Source organism: Acytostelium subglobosum, assembly GCF_000787575.1.
Source record: "Acytostelium subglobosum LB1 DNA, scaffold: scaffold5, whole genome shotgun sequence".
Lineage (NCBI taxonomy): Eukaryota > Evosea > Eumycetozoa > Acytosteliales > Acytosteliaceae > Acytostelium > Acytostelium subglobosum.
In genome coordinates, this window is record NW_012236527.1 from 1131195 (window position 1) to 1147903 (window position 16709).

The window sequence follows — 16709 nt, forward strand, 5'->3', positions numbered from 1 at the left end:
CAACAATACTTGGTGGCCGAATTCAGAGGCCTACAGTAGAAAAGAAAAGAAAGAAAAAAATCAAGAAAATTCAAAATCGACTAACTTATATATATTATCCCGCCTCTTCAATGACGCCAATTTATTTGCAATAATAATAAACTTCCACTCTAGTCAAAAAAAAAAAAAAAAAAGAATGGGAAGGGAAACGATTGAACACCCATACCTTGTAGGCAATTGATCTGAGTCCAATGTCCCAGAGGTTGAGGCCACTTTGTTCCCAATGGAAGCTGGCGCGGTCCAGTGCCATCGTGTTGATGAAGCTGGAGCCGTAGGCGGTRGTCTTGGGGGCTGCGATGAACCATTTGGTGAGGTTATCGATCTTCTTGATCTGCCACTTGGTCGGTGAGTCCAGATAGAAGTGGTACATCAGAGGGGGGGAGGGCGTAWGACTTGATAGCTGCAACCTTTGGACCGCRGTGTGGTGCTTTCAGACTTGAAGAGCGAGAGTCTGCCGCGGAAGGAGCTGATGAGAGTCTTGAACTTGGATTAGATGCCCTGCTTGGTGAAGTTGACGCCCAAGTATCTTTCAGGCTCGGCGGCCACTGGGTAGGGGAGCTCAGACGTTGGTGCATCGCCAAGGACTATGTGGACAGACTTGTCGACATTGATGGCTGACGAGGTGGCTTTGCAGAAGACCTTGAACCATTCAATCACTCTCAAGAGTTCCTCGAGGGACCTGGTGAGCGCTGCAGTGTCGTCGGCAAACTGGAGAAGCTTGACCTTCTTGCGGACGGTCGAGACTTTCTTGTCGTCGACTAATGTGTCGGGGGCGGTGACACAGGCAGGCCCACGATGGATTGGTCGGCGTTGATTGCTGCTGCCAGTACCTCGATGACCAGAACAAAGAGCGTCGGGGAGAGAGGGTCACCTTGCTTGGTGCCTCTGTCCAGGGGCAGGGCATCAGTGAGGATGCCGTTGACACTGACTCTGGCCACGGAGCCCCGCAGCAGCTGCCCTAGGGCCATGACGAGCCCGACCATCAATAGTGGGATGCCGACAAAGCTGAGAGTGCGCTCGATGCTATTATGTGATATGGAGTCGAACGCCTTCTGGAAATCAAACAGCGTGACATAGCCAGTGGCCATGTCTTGGGCAGCCGTGTCGATGACTTCCTGCAGTATGATGGTGTTGTAGTGGATCAGCCTCTCGGGGACGAAGCCATTCTGTAATGGGTTGATCAGACTGTCGAGGAGCTTGGTGAGTCTGGCATTGATGACCTTGCTGAGGAGCTTGTAATCCACGTTGAGTAAGGTGATTGGACGTCTGTTGGCAATGTTCAGTATGTGGCCTTTCTTGAAGATGGTGTAGATGATTCCACACTTGAAGTCACTGGTGATGGTCTCAGGGTCGAGCAGCATGTTGTTGAACGTGGTGGCGAGGAAGGGGGCAAGGACCTCGGCGTGTGACACGTAGAACTGACCAGTGAGTCAATCTGGGCCTGGAGACTTTGAGGTATCCGTGGTGGAGATGGCGGAGAGGACCTCATCGGCCGTGATGGGCTCCTCGAGTGGCTGGAGGTGCTCCCGGCAGTCCGGGCTCCAGTGGGACAGTAGTCTCTCGTGATCATCGGCGTCGTCGGCGCCCTTGGTGTAGAGCTTGGAGTAGAACGAGTGGAATGCCTTGCGTATCTCGGGAGGGTCAGAGGTGGCGGCGCCATCCGCATGTTGAACGTGGCGGCGAAGTATATCTTTATATTAAAAAAAAAAAAAATAGGTTATGGACTAGAAGGGTATCGATCCCTTTACCTCTCGCATGCTAAGCGAGCGCTCTACCATCTGAGCTACAAGCCCTGTCGATGGGAAAAATTAATGATTCAACGGTTTTATTCTACAATGTTGGATTTTTTACAACGAACAATGGGGCAGACCCTATACAATCTGCCACCACTCAACTACACCAGTCTATAACTCAATCAAATGTATATAATCACGGAAGCCAACGCATGAGCACGCGTCGGCAACAATCCAAACAAATGCCGACGACACAAAGGCCAGTGGACCCAGCCAGAACAGTGTCCAAACAACCAAAACAATTGTATAGTTATCCCTCGGGATAAATAAACAGAACACCGCACCGCGTCTCTCTTCCAGGTCGGACGAGAGGCGGCTTTAAACAAAAGATTTTTTAATTTGAATTTTAATTTATATCTATTAAACTAGTTTAATTAATTAACAACATCCTAACGATTCCATTGTTTATTGAATGTGGCTTTTACATCACATACTCGAGAGTTGGAATACCTTCTTGCCATATTGTTTGGCACTCTAGTTGGCAGATGTTCTATTCCTTGCCTGTGTCTTCAATTTAAACTCCTAAATAAACAATAATTTGTTAGTAGTTATAAAATATGGTGTGATGACCAGGTAGACAAATATAGTCTCGAGACATACCTTGACCTTGGTAAGAGTACGTGATCCAGTGCTGGTAGTAGTGTTTGATGACGACTTCTTGATCGTATCTCTCTTGATGGGAACATGGAACATTGTTGCTGGTGCAACTTGTGGTGTTGCAACAGTGGTGACGGCGGCTGCATCGTTCACAATTGGATAGTGTGGATCACCTGGTCTGATCCTCTTGGCTGTCTCAAAGTGGAACTCCACCGGTACAGTAAGCTGCACCTTGTTGATGTGCTCGCGCATGGCGTTGGACACAGACTGTTTCAACTCATTGCACAAAGTGTTTGTGAAGTGCGTCATCCTCCTCTTTGGCTGAGTGGTCTCCTTCTTGGCAGTGGTGATGGTTGACTGAGGTTGATTGGACGCCGCCACTCTGGTCAATCTACGACTCTTGGCTTGTTGAGCAATTGTTGATCTGCTCATGGCAACAACTTTGTTGTTGTTGTTGGGTGGCACAACCTGCTTCTGCTGATGGGCAGGCTGTTGTAGTTGTTGTTGTTGTTGTTTTGGAGGAGAGTTGATAATCTCATTGACAATCTCATTGGCAATGCGCTCTTTGGCCTTCTCAAAACTCATTCTCCTGATAGAGTTTGTGTGTAGACGATTGTTAGTGCTGGGCTCCATCACTCATATCCCATCAACTTCATGTGATTACATACAGTGCGCCAGTGTTCGAGTAGAACAGGGGACTCTTTGGAACGAGGTCATTCAATGTCATCGACTTTTGCATGCTGACTGGAGACCGTGGCTTGGAGAGCTGGGCGATTGATATCTCAAGTTTGGAGATGGACTCAGAGAGTGACTTCTCGTTCATGTCCTCCATAGTGAGTGCAGGTTTGAGTGGTGAGGTGGCTGGTACTCCTCGCAATGACATTCCTCCAATGCTTGTTGTTGTTGTCAATGTTGATGTGGTGGATGAGTCAAAGAGTGATGGATAGAGTGGTCTCATTGGCGAGTCCAAGGTTGCAGTTGGAGGGGCAACATAAGAAGCGGGTACATTGCTGCTGTACAGGCTGGTCAATCCAGCGTTGCTATCAAACAAAGACTTGATACTCTGTTGTGGTGATTGTTGTGGAGTTGGAATAACCGAGGTTCTTGATGGCGCGATGGATGCTCTGCGTGGAGATCTGGTTGGTGCAACCTGTACTGGCACTGGTGCTGGCGCTGGCATTGTGATTGGCACAACGTTGGTAGTGGCGATGGAGACGCTGGAGGTGCTCAAAGACGGCATTGGCAATGTTGCTGGTTGGACCATCTGTGATGATGTCAATGTCATGGGCTCGCTGTCCTTGAAGAATTGTACAATTGGAGACATCTTGAATGAGATGGACTTCTTCTTCTTGGATGCGCTTGACCTCTTTTTGAGAATGGACTGGGTGAGCTCGTTGACAGCCACTGGTTTGGGGGCCTCTGGCACAACCTCTTTGACTACCTGGACCTGGACCTGGACGGGAGCAACAGCAGTCTGATCGGGCTCGTGAGATACCTTTACTCTCTTCTTCTTCTTCTTGTTTGTCTCCACTGCATCGGCCACCTGGATTGGCTCGCTCATGAGTGTGGCACTCTTCTCTGCGGCAGCCACCGCAGCATCATCCCTGATCGTCTTCTTTGTCCTCTTCTTGGACTTTGTCTCTACCACGGTTTCCATCTCTACCTCCTTCACATCAACCGCCACCTTCTCTGAAGTGGCCGTCGACTTGGTCCTCTTTGGCTTGGCAGTGGCATCTTTGGCTGGAAGAGGTACATCCTTGGGCTTGGCTGGAGACTCCACAACAACAGCGGTCTTTGTTTGAGAACGAGTGACACGCTTCTTGGTCGCGATGGTTGGAGCAGCCGTCTCATCCTGCTTGCTGGCGGATTGAGTCTGCTCAACAAACTTGGCAATGTTTGCTGATACAATCATCTCACCAATGGACGTTGGGCCTGTTGGCCTTTCGCTGTAGTTGACGCCAGTGTTGCTGCTGTTGCTGGTCTTCTTTGACTTGGTCGATGTTATTGTGGACAGCTTGCCAGTCGATGTAGATTGGTTGTTGTTGTTGTTTTTGATGTTGATGTTGTTTGATGTGATGTTCTCCTTGTTGTCCAAATCCTCCATGTTGATGGCCTTCTTTGACCTTGACGACGAGGTGGTGCCACCACATGACTCCTTGACCTGAAGAGCTTGGAATGGTGATGATGGTGCGACTGATGTGGTTGGACGTTGGATGTAGGGTGAGGATGGGTTGACCATCTTGATTGATTTGCTCGATGACATGTTGGATGTGGATGACTGTGATATGAATGGATATAGTTGGGGAGTGCTCCTGGACAATGGTGTGGGGGCGGGTGATGGTGATGACTCTGGTGTCTTTAAAAGCTGTGGATAGAGTGATGGTGTAAACACAGGTGATGCAGTAGCCACTGATGATGGAGTGAGACACTGGACTGAACCGCTAAAGCTGCTGGTGCTGAATCGAGACAGTTTCTGATTGATTGATTGTTATCTAAAGGACGAGCTCGCTGGTTTGAGAATGTCCTTTGATTGATTGAATATTAATTGTTTGATTGCTATTGATTTAAAAGTAATACTCGTATAATAGTTTGAACGTTTGATGATTGTAATTATTATGTTGATACTCAAAAGGCATTGATCATTTGTGTTTAACTGTCTGTAAGATAACGGTCATTTTGGCGCGTCAAATTCAAATTCAAACTTGAAACAAATAAAAATTATATATTCTGGATTTATTGATGTAATATAATAAGAATATTGATTGTTTATGTTATACATGGTATGGGAGTTGGGGATAAGGAAATGCCATTCATATGGCATATTTGTTTGAATGATTGAATGAATGAGCGCACTCCATCATCCAGGCTCACTCTGTTTTGGCCTTCTTTGTCTTGGACTGGATGGACTTCTTCCATTGCTTGACGTTGACACTCATGAGTGATTGGAACACGACTTGGTCACTGAATGGATCACTGAGCGTGAAGTGGAAGTAGAGTGGAATGTGCGAGTTGTGTCCACTGCAGCACATTGGTTTCACAGAGAGGACGAACCCGCCATCCTTGATGCGCGTCAGGATGTTGTTCTTGACCAACAGGATCTTGCCCTTGGCCTGCGGGTTGGCCGAGAAGTACGACTTGGTCTGGTAGTACTCGGAGCATATTTTGCAATTGTATATCGGGTTCAGGTTGCCATCGTACACGTTGCCGTCGAGGATCAGCGCCTTCTCGTTGGGCTCAGGGTACTGCTTGAAGCGCTTGGCATTGCCCGAGTAGCCCAGCGACGAGTGGATGTAGATGCGATAGTCGTCGTAGCGATTGCCCGATGAGAATGGTGACGCTGCATCCTTGAGCATAACTGTGGCTGGCGACAGCGAGCTGCCTGTCACCAACGGATTAGTGTCGCTGGGTATCTTGAACATGATGGGCTGGTAGTAGTTTCGATGCATTGGCTCGAGCAACATCCAGCAGGCGCGATGCTGGCCCGTGTCGGTGCCACCACGATATGGCTCAAACATGACGACAGGTGATTGGAGTGCGGTTGGCGGAGACAGCTGCAGTTGCTTCTTTAGAGAGTCTGGCTCGAGGCCAGTCTCCCAGTGATCGAATGGATTGGGTGGAGTATGATCGGTTATGTCACCATTATTCTGAAGCATCAATTGTTGGTCCAGTGCAAGATTAATGTGATGTTGTTGTGTCTGTTTGTTGTCCGCATTACCATTGTGTTGATGTTGATGATGTTGTTGATGTTGTTGTTGTTGATGGAGGAAGGGACTGCCAATGATGGGGGTTCTTGTGTTACCATCACCATTATGCTGATGATGATGATTGTTGTTATTGCTGCGATTGTTCATTGGCTGCTCATTCATTCTTCCCAAACTAAATGCCAAGTTACCGATGCCATTGGATGATTGGTTGTTGTTGCCATTGTTGTTGTCCACTTGATTGAGTGCGGGAGAGCTCCATGCCTGAGGTGGAAGAACATTCTTGTTGACATTGAGCACAACACCATACTTGGGGAGGAATTGAGAATAGGTCATGGCTGGGGAGGAGACCATCGATGTGGCATCCTCATACAATGGAGTCAAGGTGGTAGGTTGATACTTTGAGAATGATGTCATTTCATTGCTGTCTTGATAGGTCGATTGCAATGGCAGATTGAATACTGGACTGTTTCCATTGTTCTGATGATCGTCATTGTTTGAGTACAATGATTGTTGTTGCTGTAGCTGCTGCTGTTGCTGTTGCTGCTGCTGTTGCTGATTGGATGCGTCCTGATTGTTCTGGCTGATCAGACTCGAACACCTAATCAATCATAGCAACATGTTAATATGACATAATCATTCATTATGATAATGTTGATCAATTACCATTCAAAGTAGTCGGTAAGGTTGTTACCAAGCTTGTTTGCTGCAGCTGGAGTGTTGGTTGCAGTACTTGTGGTGGATGTGGAAGTCGAGGATGTTGGCGAGGTAACATTGGGTGGAACCAATCCATCCAAGTGCTGTGTATTTAGAGATGGTACCACGCTAACTACCTGGACCACCTGTGCCTGGTGTTGATATTGGGTGAGGTCATTGGCCATCACTAATGATGGTGAAGTAACACCAATTGAGTTGATATTACTACTACTGGTGCTGTTACTACTATGATTGTTATTATTGTGGTTATTGTTGTTGTTGCTGTTATGTTTGTCAAAGCAGAATAGCGGCGGTGGAGGAACAAAGTGTGTCGCGTTATTGTTATTGTGGTTTGATTGTGTAGACGATGCTGACATAAGTATGTTTGATTGATTGGATTCAATTCCCTGGATCTCACACTTATTACCTAATATCTATACCTTGTGATAATGTATGTATGTTATAAGTTTTGATTGATTGGTTGACAATTAATAATGTAAGGTGTAAGTGAGGGAATGTAATGGAATGATTAATTGAGAGTGTAGTGGTGGTCTGAAACTAAGTTTGATTGTGGCGGTTTGTTCATGTGGTTGTGTGTGTTGCAAATGGATGGAGGGGTGTGGTTGATCAAAGGGAAGACCCTTGACCAGAGTGATTTCAATGTAATCGGTGACCACAAGCAAGGCCCTAGCGCCATTGTACAAGGAATTTGTCGTGTTGACGACTATTGCCAAATAAATAAATGACACTCATCTTCATTAGCTTACACTCGCCAGGGTAGAGCTTTATTGATTGATTGATTGACTGGTGATGATCATTATATACTTTGAAAGTTGGGATAGGCAGGTCCACCATGTTGGTCCATGTCAATACCCATTAGTTCTCTGGTAGGATCAATACGTAATAGATTGAACCGTTTCATCAATTTAAATAATATCGTCGACAGTACAACGCACCATGCCGTCACACAAATAACTCCAAGTACCTGTACACCAAGTTGTTGAGCACCTCCCTGTGGTATTGTTATTGATTGATTGGTATTGATTGTTAGTGATATATATAGTATCGTTGGAATAATAATAATAGATAATACATACACCATAAAACAAACCATATACATTGGTTTCCCTTCTTAATAGTTGACCAAGGTCGAATTGAGTGGCGAATAGTCCAACTGCCAGTGCTCCCCAGATACCACAGGTGAAATGAATGGGTGAAGAGTCCAGTGGATCATCGATCTTGAGTTTGATAAGAAGCATTGATGAACCAATGTAGCACAGGGAAGCCCCGCAGCCAATGACAAAGCTGGCCCACTGCTCAACCATGGCGCAGTTGGCAGCCGATGCGACCAGTCCACCGAGCAGGCCGTTGACCGACTTGGAAACATCGTACTTGCCAGTGAACAGTTTGATCAGTATGAGTGTTGTGGCGCATGAAGCAGTGCCACTGATTGTCATGTTGACGGCGGCTCGCGCGGCAATTCCAACACGACCCGTTGAGATACCGAGTGTTGAGCCAGTGTTGTAGCCAAAGAATCCGTACCAAATGATGAACGCGCCCAATGTGGACAGCGTGATGCTGTGGCCAGGTAGTGGCTTGGGCTTGCCACTCTCTGGGTCGAAGCGACCGATTCTCGGACCAACGATATATGTACCGACGAGGCCGACGCAGCCTCCCACCATATGTACAACCATGCCGCCTGCAAAGTCTACAATTCCATTTGTTCCGATTCTTCTCAGCCATCCTCCTTTAGACCATATCCAATGTGCGCCCACCGGATATATAATGGCTGACATTACAACAGTATAGATTAAACAACTGTTGATGTGAACTCTTTCCGCCAATGATCCACTGACTACTGTGATACTGGTGGCAGAGAATGCCCACTAATGTATAATATGATTGATTGATTGATTGATTGATTAGGGTTATGAATGAGTTGACATGTGTGTCCGTGAGGCCCATCAACTTACTTGAAAGGCAAAGAATACTAAGTTACTATAATTGATTAAAAAGAAATGATTGTAGCCAATGATTGGATTGTTCTCGTCACCAAAGGCAAAGGCAAAGCCAAGAGCCCAGAATATCAGTGATCCAAATGCAGTGTCAATGATACTCTTGATAATGATACTCTTGGCATTCTTGGCTCGTACTACACCAGCCTCTAACATACAGTATCCAGCTTGTGTATCTAATAATGTATATTAGTTATATGGATGATAATGACGATGTTGTTGTTGTTGTTGACATACAGAATACAAGAAATGTGGCATTTAGTACCCACATATCATCAACCGCTGCTACGAACGAGCTTGAAGCTGAGAAATCAAGGTATTCCATGTTTGTATCGCTGTCTCACTCTCTGTCTGTGCCAATGAATGACCAGTGATCGATTAAAGTTGGACTCTGAAACAAGCAGATTCCTATCTTCAAAGTTTGAATGATTGAATGTTTCTCTGATGGATTGATTGATCGTTTGATTGATGTTGGTTATTTGCTAACCAACTATTACAATATTATTATCATTTAGTTTAATTAAATGAATATGTAATTGTCTCTATATTATCTGTTTCTCTATTATAACTCTCTCTCTCTCTATTTATTCGAACTACATTGGTACTCAGTCAACATTGCGATGAATGAATGAATGAATGAATGTATGACTGACTGACATGGTTGTTGTGACTCCGAAGGGGTATTAGGTTGGTAAGATTACCTCTCACTTCATGTGGGAGGAAGGAAGGTGTTTGTTTGGAAGTGAGAGTGTGTGTCAACAAACAGATCGCGCCCATCTAAGGTCTCAAAGTCCACCAATAGTCTTAAAGTCTTCAAAGGTTTGTTAGAATGAAGACAACAAATATAATTATTAATAGTTTAGAGATAATAACTAATGATTTAATGACCCAACATATATATTACTTTGCATTTAAATATCATTCATATAGATAATCTTCAAATTCGTCATCATCGACATAGTCGTCTGAATAACTAAGTCTACGTTGAAGAGGAGGTTTGGCAATCAACTTGCGTATCTTGCTGGTAGCTGTCAGCTTCTGAGCCAACTCGGTGCTGTAGAATGTTGGATGAACACTCATCATCGTCGGACGTAGATACTCTGTCCATTGATGTAATGATCGTTGAGCCAATGATGGCTGTTCATTGACCAGATACAGACTGCACTTGGGACTGTCAAGATTGATAGATCTGGCTCCCCTTCTATTTTGATCCTTGCAATGGACGTTCATATATCTCATGCTTTATCGATTCGATTGAAGGCTTTGGTGGCTGATATCTATGATTTACGTTGCGTGGACTGTTGTCAATGACCTTGTGTATCCACTCAACCAGGTATTCAACCATGTACTGTCGGTCTAGTATGATGCACCTGGATGCACAATCAATGATCTTGTGGCATATCAGGTTTGTCTTGGGATAGACAAACAACTTGGATGTCTCCATCAATTGATTATACTTTCCATGATACTTTCTCGACTTTAAAGTAACAACATGGTATAGTAGTTGATTATTCTTGACTTGGTTAGGAAGTTTACTAATCAAATCAACTGCCTTGACCAACATGTCCATCGTTCCAAAAGTACATTTTGTAGACATTCCATAATGATTGTTCAAAATGTATTTTTTAATTATTATTAATGTACATTAATGAGTGACTGGGAGTGTCTTAGTATTCAGGATCATACTTCTCTCTCCTATAATAATGATTATAGTAATTAAAGTCATCTTCATAATCATCACTATCATAATCATTAAATCCATAGTAGGGTTTACGTGATTTGACTCTACGTATAGTACTTTCTCGTGTCAACTTTGTTGCCAACTCAACATCGTAGAATGTAGTTGATGAATGGCGTTGTTGGTCTGGTCTTTTGAACTCAGACCAATGCTGTGGCGTCATACTACCGCTCCAAATCCTTGGGGGCGACTCCAAGAGGTACTCCAAACACTTTGGACTCTCGAATAATTGTTTGTTGATCCTGGACACCCTTGGCATGGATATGAAGCCATCCTCTTTCATTTGTTGCTCTTCTCGTTGCTCTTGCTGATGAATTGGGTGTTGGTAAATGTCTTGCTTGAGAATATGTATGAACTCTTGGTCATTGGGAGTATCCCTAGTCATCCATTGATTGACATAGTATTGCATTATATCAACTCTGTCAAGATGCATACAATTGTATGCGCAGTGCACTAGATCGCCATATCTTACATCTGGATTGTACTTGACATGGATGTGTTCAATCAATACTCTGTTACCAATCTCACTGGCTTCAAGCAACAGTTTGTACCATGACTCTAGATTAATGGGTTGATTGAGTGATATGATCCAATCGAACTGGACCATGTCTCTAAGTCTTCCCGCATTCTCCAATTTTGGTTGATAGGTGACCTTGAAGTGTTCAGTGAGGTACAGGAAGATTGAGTTCTGATGATGATCAATTGCCAACTTTAGATAGCTCTGCATCCTCATCATGGCAATCATATGGTCATGGAAGTTAACGGAAATCCATTTGACAAGGTCAATCAATCCCATCACAATGGCATAGTTGATGATTTGAACAAACAATGGCAGATGCAGCGGGACCTTATCTTGGTACTTGACAGTGAATGGCACTAGATACTTGAGTATCTCTTGGTCAATGAGACCACCGTATGTATCTGCCCTGAGCACCAACAGTTCTTGTATCAATTTGACTGTTAATTGTTTGATCTCCTCCAACGTGCAATCACTCCTAAGCTCGGCGTCAATGTTAAAGTGGAACAGCCTAAGTACCGCGCCGAGTCCAAGTCTTATCTTGATTGGATGCTTCGACACCAGGTACTTGAGAGTACGCTCATGAGCACCTGACTTTGTGGCAAGCTTTGGGTGATCTTGTACGGCTGCACGTAGTCCCAAGACATCGCCCAGGGCCACAAGATACGTAACAACGTTGTGTCTATCCAGTGGATAAAGATTGTGAAGTCTGTTGAATCCCTGAATTGATAAAGTCTTGGGATAGACAAACAACTTTGATGTTTGAAGCAGGTCCAATTGAGCCTTCCTCTGAACGTACGACTTGAGATTGGTTCGAGCTGGATGATTGAGTAGTTGCTCAACCTCAGTCTCACATCCTTTGAAGTGCATGCTTGCGTTGGAGACCATGTACAATGAACCAAATGTACATAGTGAAGCCATACCATGATGGTTGCGAACAAGGTATCTCTGCAGGTCCTTGTACAATTGAGTGGATGTTGATTCATTGTCCATATTGATGTGCATGAACAATCCCTTTCTGATGTTTGATAGAAGGGGGAATATCTGTGGCTTTTCCTGGTTCTCGGCCAACCTAGTGAGCATCTGGAACAAGGCTAGGAACATCGTGCCAGTTCCGGAGGTCAGAACATCTTTGAATGTCTCAGCAAACATCATAGAGGACTTTGTCAAACTCGTACGTCCAACAGAGGTGTAGTCCAAGACACTAAGAAGGAAGTTGTATGATTGTTTCAACGTCTCTGGATCAGTTGGGGTACTCTCATCGTCATTGTTGTAGACAACCTGCTGTCTGGGCCCGAACGGATTGTCAACATCTTTGTCCGATCGCTTGACTGGCATGAAGGTTTCTTCGCAGTACACTCGTAGCTGTTGATAGCTAACTGACTTTATATGTTTGTTGAATGACATGCGGACCAATTCCATGTCATTACACTTGAGTATGACGTAGAATGGATGCTCCAAGTATTGACCAATGCTCTGGTTGCATCCTGGTCGTTTGTTCTGGTTGTCAATGTACTTGATGAGCTGTTTCACCATTGATGCCATGTCGACCCAGTTGATTCTATCAGTGACGAGCTTGGGGACAACATAATCATCTTGACTTCTAGCAGCAGTTATCCTCCTGGGTTGGCGGGGCAACAGATACTCAAACAGTTGTCTGTTGCCATTGGACAGGGCCAGCAACACATAGTCATCTTGCTCTTGCTTTTCAACCGTGTCCTGCCATGGGCCGAAGTATCCTCCATCGTATTCCTTCTTCCCAGCCAACTTTGGTATGGCATTGTTGGCCGCCAGCAAAGAGCAAGGATGCACTTGTGACTCGAGCACTTTGAATATGTCCACTTGGCCAGAGACTGCTGCAGCGGCGAGTAGTGCCCGATCAGTGAATCGTAGTTGATGTATACGGTAGACATGATGAAACAGCGGGACATCCTTTGTTGTGGCATGAACAACAAGCATGCCCAAAGCCCTTGATGACCAATATTGGTGAATGCCAGTGATCAGACGATCGACCAACAGTGCATAGCTACGTTTGATCAACAGTTTGTGGGCACTCTGCATATCATCATACTTCAATATCCTCATTCCATGTTCTTGATGTCTTCCAAGTTCCACAATACGTTTGATCAACAAACGATTGGTAACGACTGATCGAATAGCATGATCATGAGTTTCCTTGTATGTTCCAAAGCATGACTTTGACTGACATTGACATTCTTTACAATATATATACACTGACAATTGTGGCTATAAGTTATTAATTGTTGTTTGTTTGTTTGATTGATTGATTGATTGATTGATTGATTCATAAAGAGTTAGTATTTAACAATGGAATACTAGTTGTTAGGAACCTACATACATGTGAGTTCATGATAACATAAACTACTACTTCTCTATCTCGATCTATCTTTATACTTGATTAAGTGATTGATTGTTTGATTGATTGATTAAACTAGTTTAATGAAAGGTTTAATTCATTTAAGTTGGTAATTTTGGTCCAACTCAATGTGAGTTTTCTCTGAGTTTGAATGATTGAAAAAACGATGGGGAGGCTTTCTAGTCGGGTCGACCCGACTGTTTATTAATGGTAAATATATATTTATAATGTTAAATAGAAGTGATGATTAACTCTACGAACTTGACACATCCATTTCCAGCTTTGACCATTGAGTCTCCTTCCATTCTATGCATCGCCTCTTCAGGATCCATTGAGAATGTCAAGTTGAGGGTGTCAATGTTGGTCAACCTGTCCATCTTGGCGAATCCAGTGATCAACCAATCAAAATTATCAAAGCCAGAGGGTATCTTGAACAGTGATGGTGCGGGCATCGAATCAGAGACAGTGGGGATGACCTTGTCATATCCCAAATCAAGCAAGGTGATGTCCTTGGTGTATTGTCCAAAGACTCTAACACGGACGTTGCACTTCTTTGCAAGCTTCAAAGTGATGGATGGACCCTCACCAAGAATCATGCCCTTGCAACCTGTCAAGACATCAACTTGGGCTGCATCCTTCCAATCCCTGCTTGATGGGTACCTAGCCTTGAAGTTGGCTGCATCAATTCGATAGATGAACTTTGATCCCTTGTCTGGCACGGTGATGGTGTCGGAGGTGCTGGCGGGGGCAATGAACAAGGGACATGGATAGAGGTACATGTCGCTGAGGAACAACTTGGCAGAGTACTCATCATAGCAACTGTTGCGATCAGTCTTCTTGTCCTTGACGTTGTCCATCACTCCTTTAGCAATGGCGCCCATTGCATTGGAGATATAGACGTGCAGCTTCTCAGCCAGGGATCTGATCTCTTTGAGATTATGCTTGGGAATAGCAGGTGCACCTAGATGAGAGTGAGTGAGTAAGGTAGAGGAGTTAGAAATCGAGGACGAGGTTCAGAGGTGAGGGCAAGTACATACCCATGACAAAGCGGGGGTCAATGTCGAATTGGTACCAAAAGGCGTCCATCTGGCGATGGGTGGCCACAAGGATGAACATCACATGGTAGTGGTACTTGAGCACATGCTTGGCGAACTTGGGATTGCGGCAGAAGTTGGAGAGCTCTTTGGCCTTCTGGCGGATCTGCTCCATCGCTACACGGACGTCAGTCTTGATCTTGTCGCATCCCTCAGCATCGTCGAGCAATCCACGCTTGAGGCAGTTGACAAGGTCCTTGGCATCCTCAACGCGGTCGATGAGAGTCTCAAAGAAGGCAGCCACCAAACTCTTCCACATTGAACTCTCGCTTTCGGTGATGGCCGCGTCGATCTTGGTGTCGATGACCTTCTCCATCTCGGTCCTGAACTCAGTCAGACGTGCCTCTAATTCACCCTTGGTGATGACGGCTGCGTTGGGGTCCTTGGGCCAGAACATAGAGAACACTGTCGATAGAATTGGGCCTACATAAGGAACACAACTCCTGTGTGAGTTTTGAGAACGTCGATGGATGGATAGATGTCAGTCGATGGTCACGTCTAGTCCTCCACCACACTAGCTAGACAGTAGAACACACTTACAAGGCAGTTGCAATGCATTCTCCAAGGAACTCCTTGTCATTGAACTTCTCAGAGAGGAAGCCCACTGGGTCCTTGACAAGACCAATGACTGCATCGACTGGCACAAGAGAGAATGGGTCTTCCATGATCTGACCCTTGATCTCTGTCTCTTTCTCCTTTGCAAACTTTTTAGCTGACTTTGAGAGAGTTGAAAAGTTTACTTTAACCATTTTATTATTATTATTATTATTATTTTTATTGTGTATTTGTATGAATGAATTTATAACAACTATGTTGGAAGTGTTCAATATTATATATATACTTTTAAGATGATACAGTGGCATCCTGATAACTTTGTCTTTGTAGATTGGCACATTTCAAACTAATAAAAGGGCCGAGATCCCATTGACCAATCTACAAAATAAATCCTGTTTTGGTCATTCTACAAATCACGAAGTGATGGACAGTCTACAAAAGATGGCAAAGTTGAATGGGGTCGGTCGTGTCACCTAACACAAGACTTGTCCAAAAAAATATCCATGGACATTGGTATCCATACTTTGTTAACATTATCAAGGTCAGAGGTCTTGAAGTCAAAGGAATATTGAATATCACTCTTACTATTTCCAAACTTCCTTGTCACTAAATGTAACTTTGACAACAATATTTAATGATATGTTCATTGTCATTGACCGACATTGTCATTCTGAATGATTGTTAATTGATTGATCAGGACTTTGTAACTATAAACAGCACACTCTACATTGAATACTTTCATTTTCGAACAAACATGACTTGATGATTCATCAATATAACAATCAAACTTATAATAAATGATCACATTCGGATGTTTTACTAAGAGACTAACCAGGTCAATACTGGACAACAACACTACTACCTCGCTGTGGCGTGGACTGAGCCCCGGTTCATCATGCTACATGTACACTTCGACCTCAACAACAAAGAGCTCATCAGGAAAACAGGTAATCTCTACCACTCAGGCACCCGCAGCACTCGGTGCGTATAGCCAGGCGATCAAAGCCAATGGACAGATATTCGTCAGTGGTTGTCTGGGACTCGACCCCATCACAATGAAGTATCCATCCGACACCGACGTTGAACTGCAAGCCCAACAGGCATTGGAGAACATGAAGTATGTCCTCGAAGCTGGTGGTTCATCCATGTCTAAGGTCGTCAAGACCACCATCCTACTCAAGGACATCAACGACTTTGCTAAAGTCAACAATGTCTACTCAAAGTGTAAGTATGAGTATCGGTATGAGCATACTTGGCTAGGTATTCGCGTCTCACACCTATCCTGATCACAGACTTCACTGTTGACCCACCGGCCAGGTCGACCTTTGCTGTTCGCGACCTTCCAAAGAACGTAAGTACATTCAAATTGCATCAAGAGAGTGTCACTCACTCAATCAATCATTGAATCTATCACAGGGCCTAGTAGAGATTGAAGCAATCGCATTGGAATAAAGTCAATGAGTCACAATCGTGTTTGGTGTACAAGATGGTAATAAGGGTTACGCAACCCTACTGCTTCATTGGTTGATTGGCCACCACCATGGTGGTGCTATAGCAGGTCGAGGGAGGAACTGGTGATTGATTGAT

The 16709-nt window shown here is 44.5% G+C and overlaps 6 protein-coding genes across 6 annotated transcripts; 1 reads left to right on the forward strand and 5 right to left on the reverse strand.

The window, feature by feature from the left end:
- Positions 1–184: 184 nt before the first annotated feature.
- On the reverse strand, positions 185–1469 carry SAMD00019534_032150 (hypothetical protein; the record flags this gene model as incomplete). Its single annotated transcript, XM_012901348.1, has 2 exons — positions 185–439; positions 822–1469. Coding segments are annotated over 2 exons (903 nt in total), but the record flags the coding sequence as incomplete, so codon positions are not given.
- Positions 1470–5296: 3827 nt separating this feature from the next.
- On the reverse strand, positions 5297–7203 carry SAMD00019534_032160 (hypothetical protein; the record flags this gene model as incomplete). The annotated part of the gene is made up of 2 exons (XM_012901349.1): positions 5297–6731; positions 6797–7203. The coding sequence occupies 2 exons, from the start codon at positions 7201–7203 to the stop codon at positions 5297–5299; spliced, it is 1842 nt and encodes a 613-aa protein (XP_012756803.1).
- A 440-nt stretch (positions 7204–7643) lies between these two features.
- SAMD00019534_032170 (hypothetical protein) lies at positions 7644–9166 on the reverse strand (the record flags this gene model as incomplete). Its single annotated transcript, XM_012901350.1, has 4 exons — positions 7644–7838; positions 7924–8712; positions 8800–9017; positions 9079–9166. 4 exons carry the CDS (start codon positions 9164–9166, stop codon positions 7644–7646), a joined length of 1290 nt encoding a protein of 429 aa, XP_012756804.1.
- A 1692-nt stretch (positions 9167–10858) lies between these two features.
- On the reverse strand, positions 10859–13181 carry SAMD00019534_032180 (hypothetical protein; the record flags this gene model as incomplete). The annotated part of the gene is made up of 2 exons (XM_012901351.1): positions 10859–10956; positions 11015–13181. 2 exons carry the CDS (start codon positions 13179–13181, stop codon positions 10859–10861), a joined length of 2265 nt encoding a protein of 754 aa, XP_012756805.1.
- A 522-nt stretch (positions 13182–13703) lies between these two features.
- Positions 13704–15316, reverse strand: SAMD00019534_032190 (hypothetical protein; the record flags this gene model as incomplete). Its single annotated transcript, XM_012901352.1, has 3 exons — positions 13704–14434; positions 14511–15010; positions 15108–15316. The coding sequence occupies 3 exons, from the start codon at positions 15314–15316 to the stop codon at positions 13704–13706; spliced, it is 1440 nt and encodes a 479-aa protein (XP_012756806.1).
- A 603-nt stretch (positions 15317–15919) lies between these two features.
- Positions 15920–16574, forward strand: SAMD00019534_032200 (hypothetical protein; the record flags this gene model as incomplete). The annotated part of the gene is made up of 3 exons (XM_012901353.1): positions 15920–16346; positions 16415–16473; positions 16539–16574. 3 exons carry the CDS (start codon positions 15920–15922, stop codon positions 16572–16574), a joined length of 522 nt encoding a protein of 173 aa, XP_012756807.1.
- Between the last annotated feature and the right edge of the window lie 135 nt (positions 16575–16709).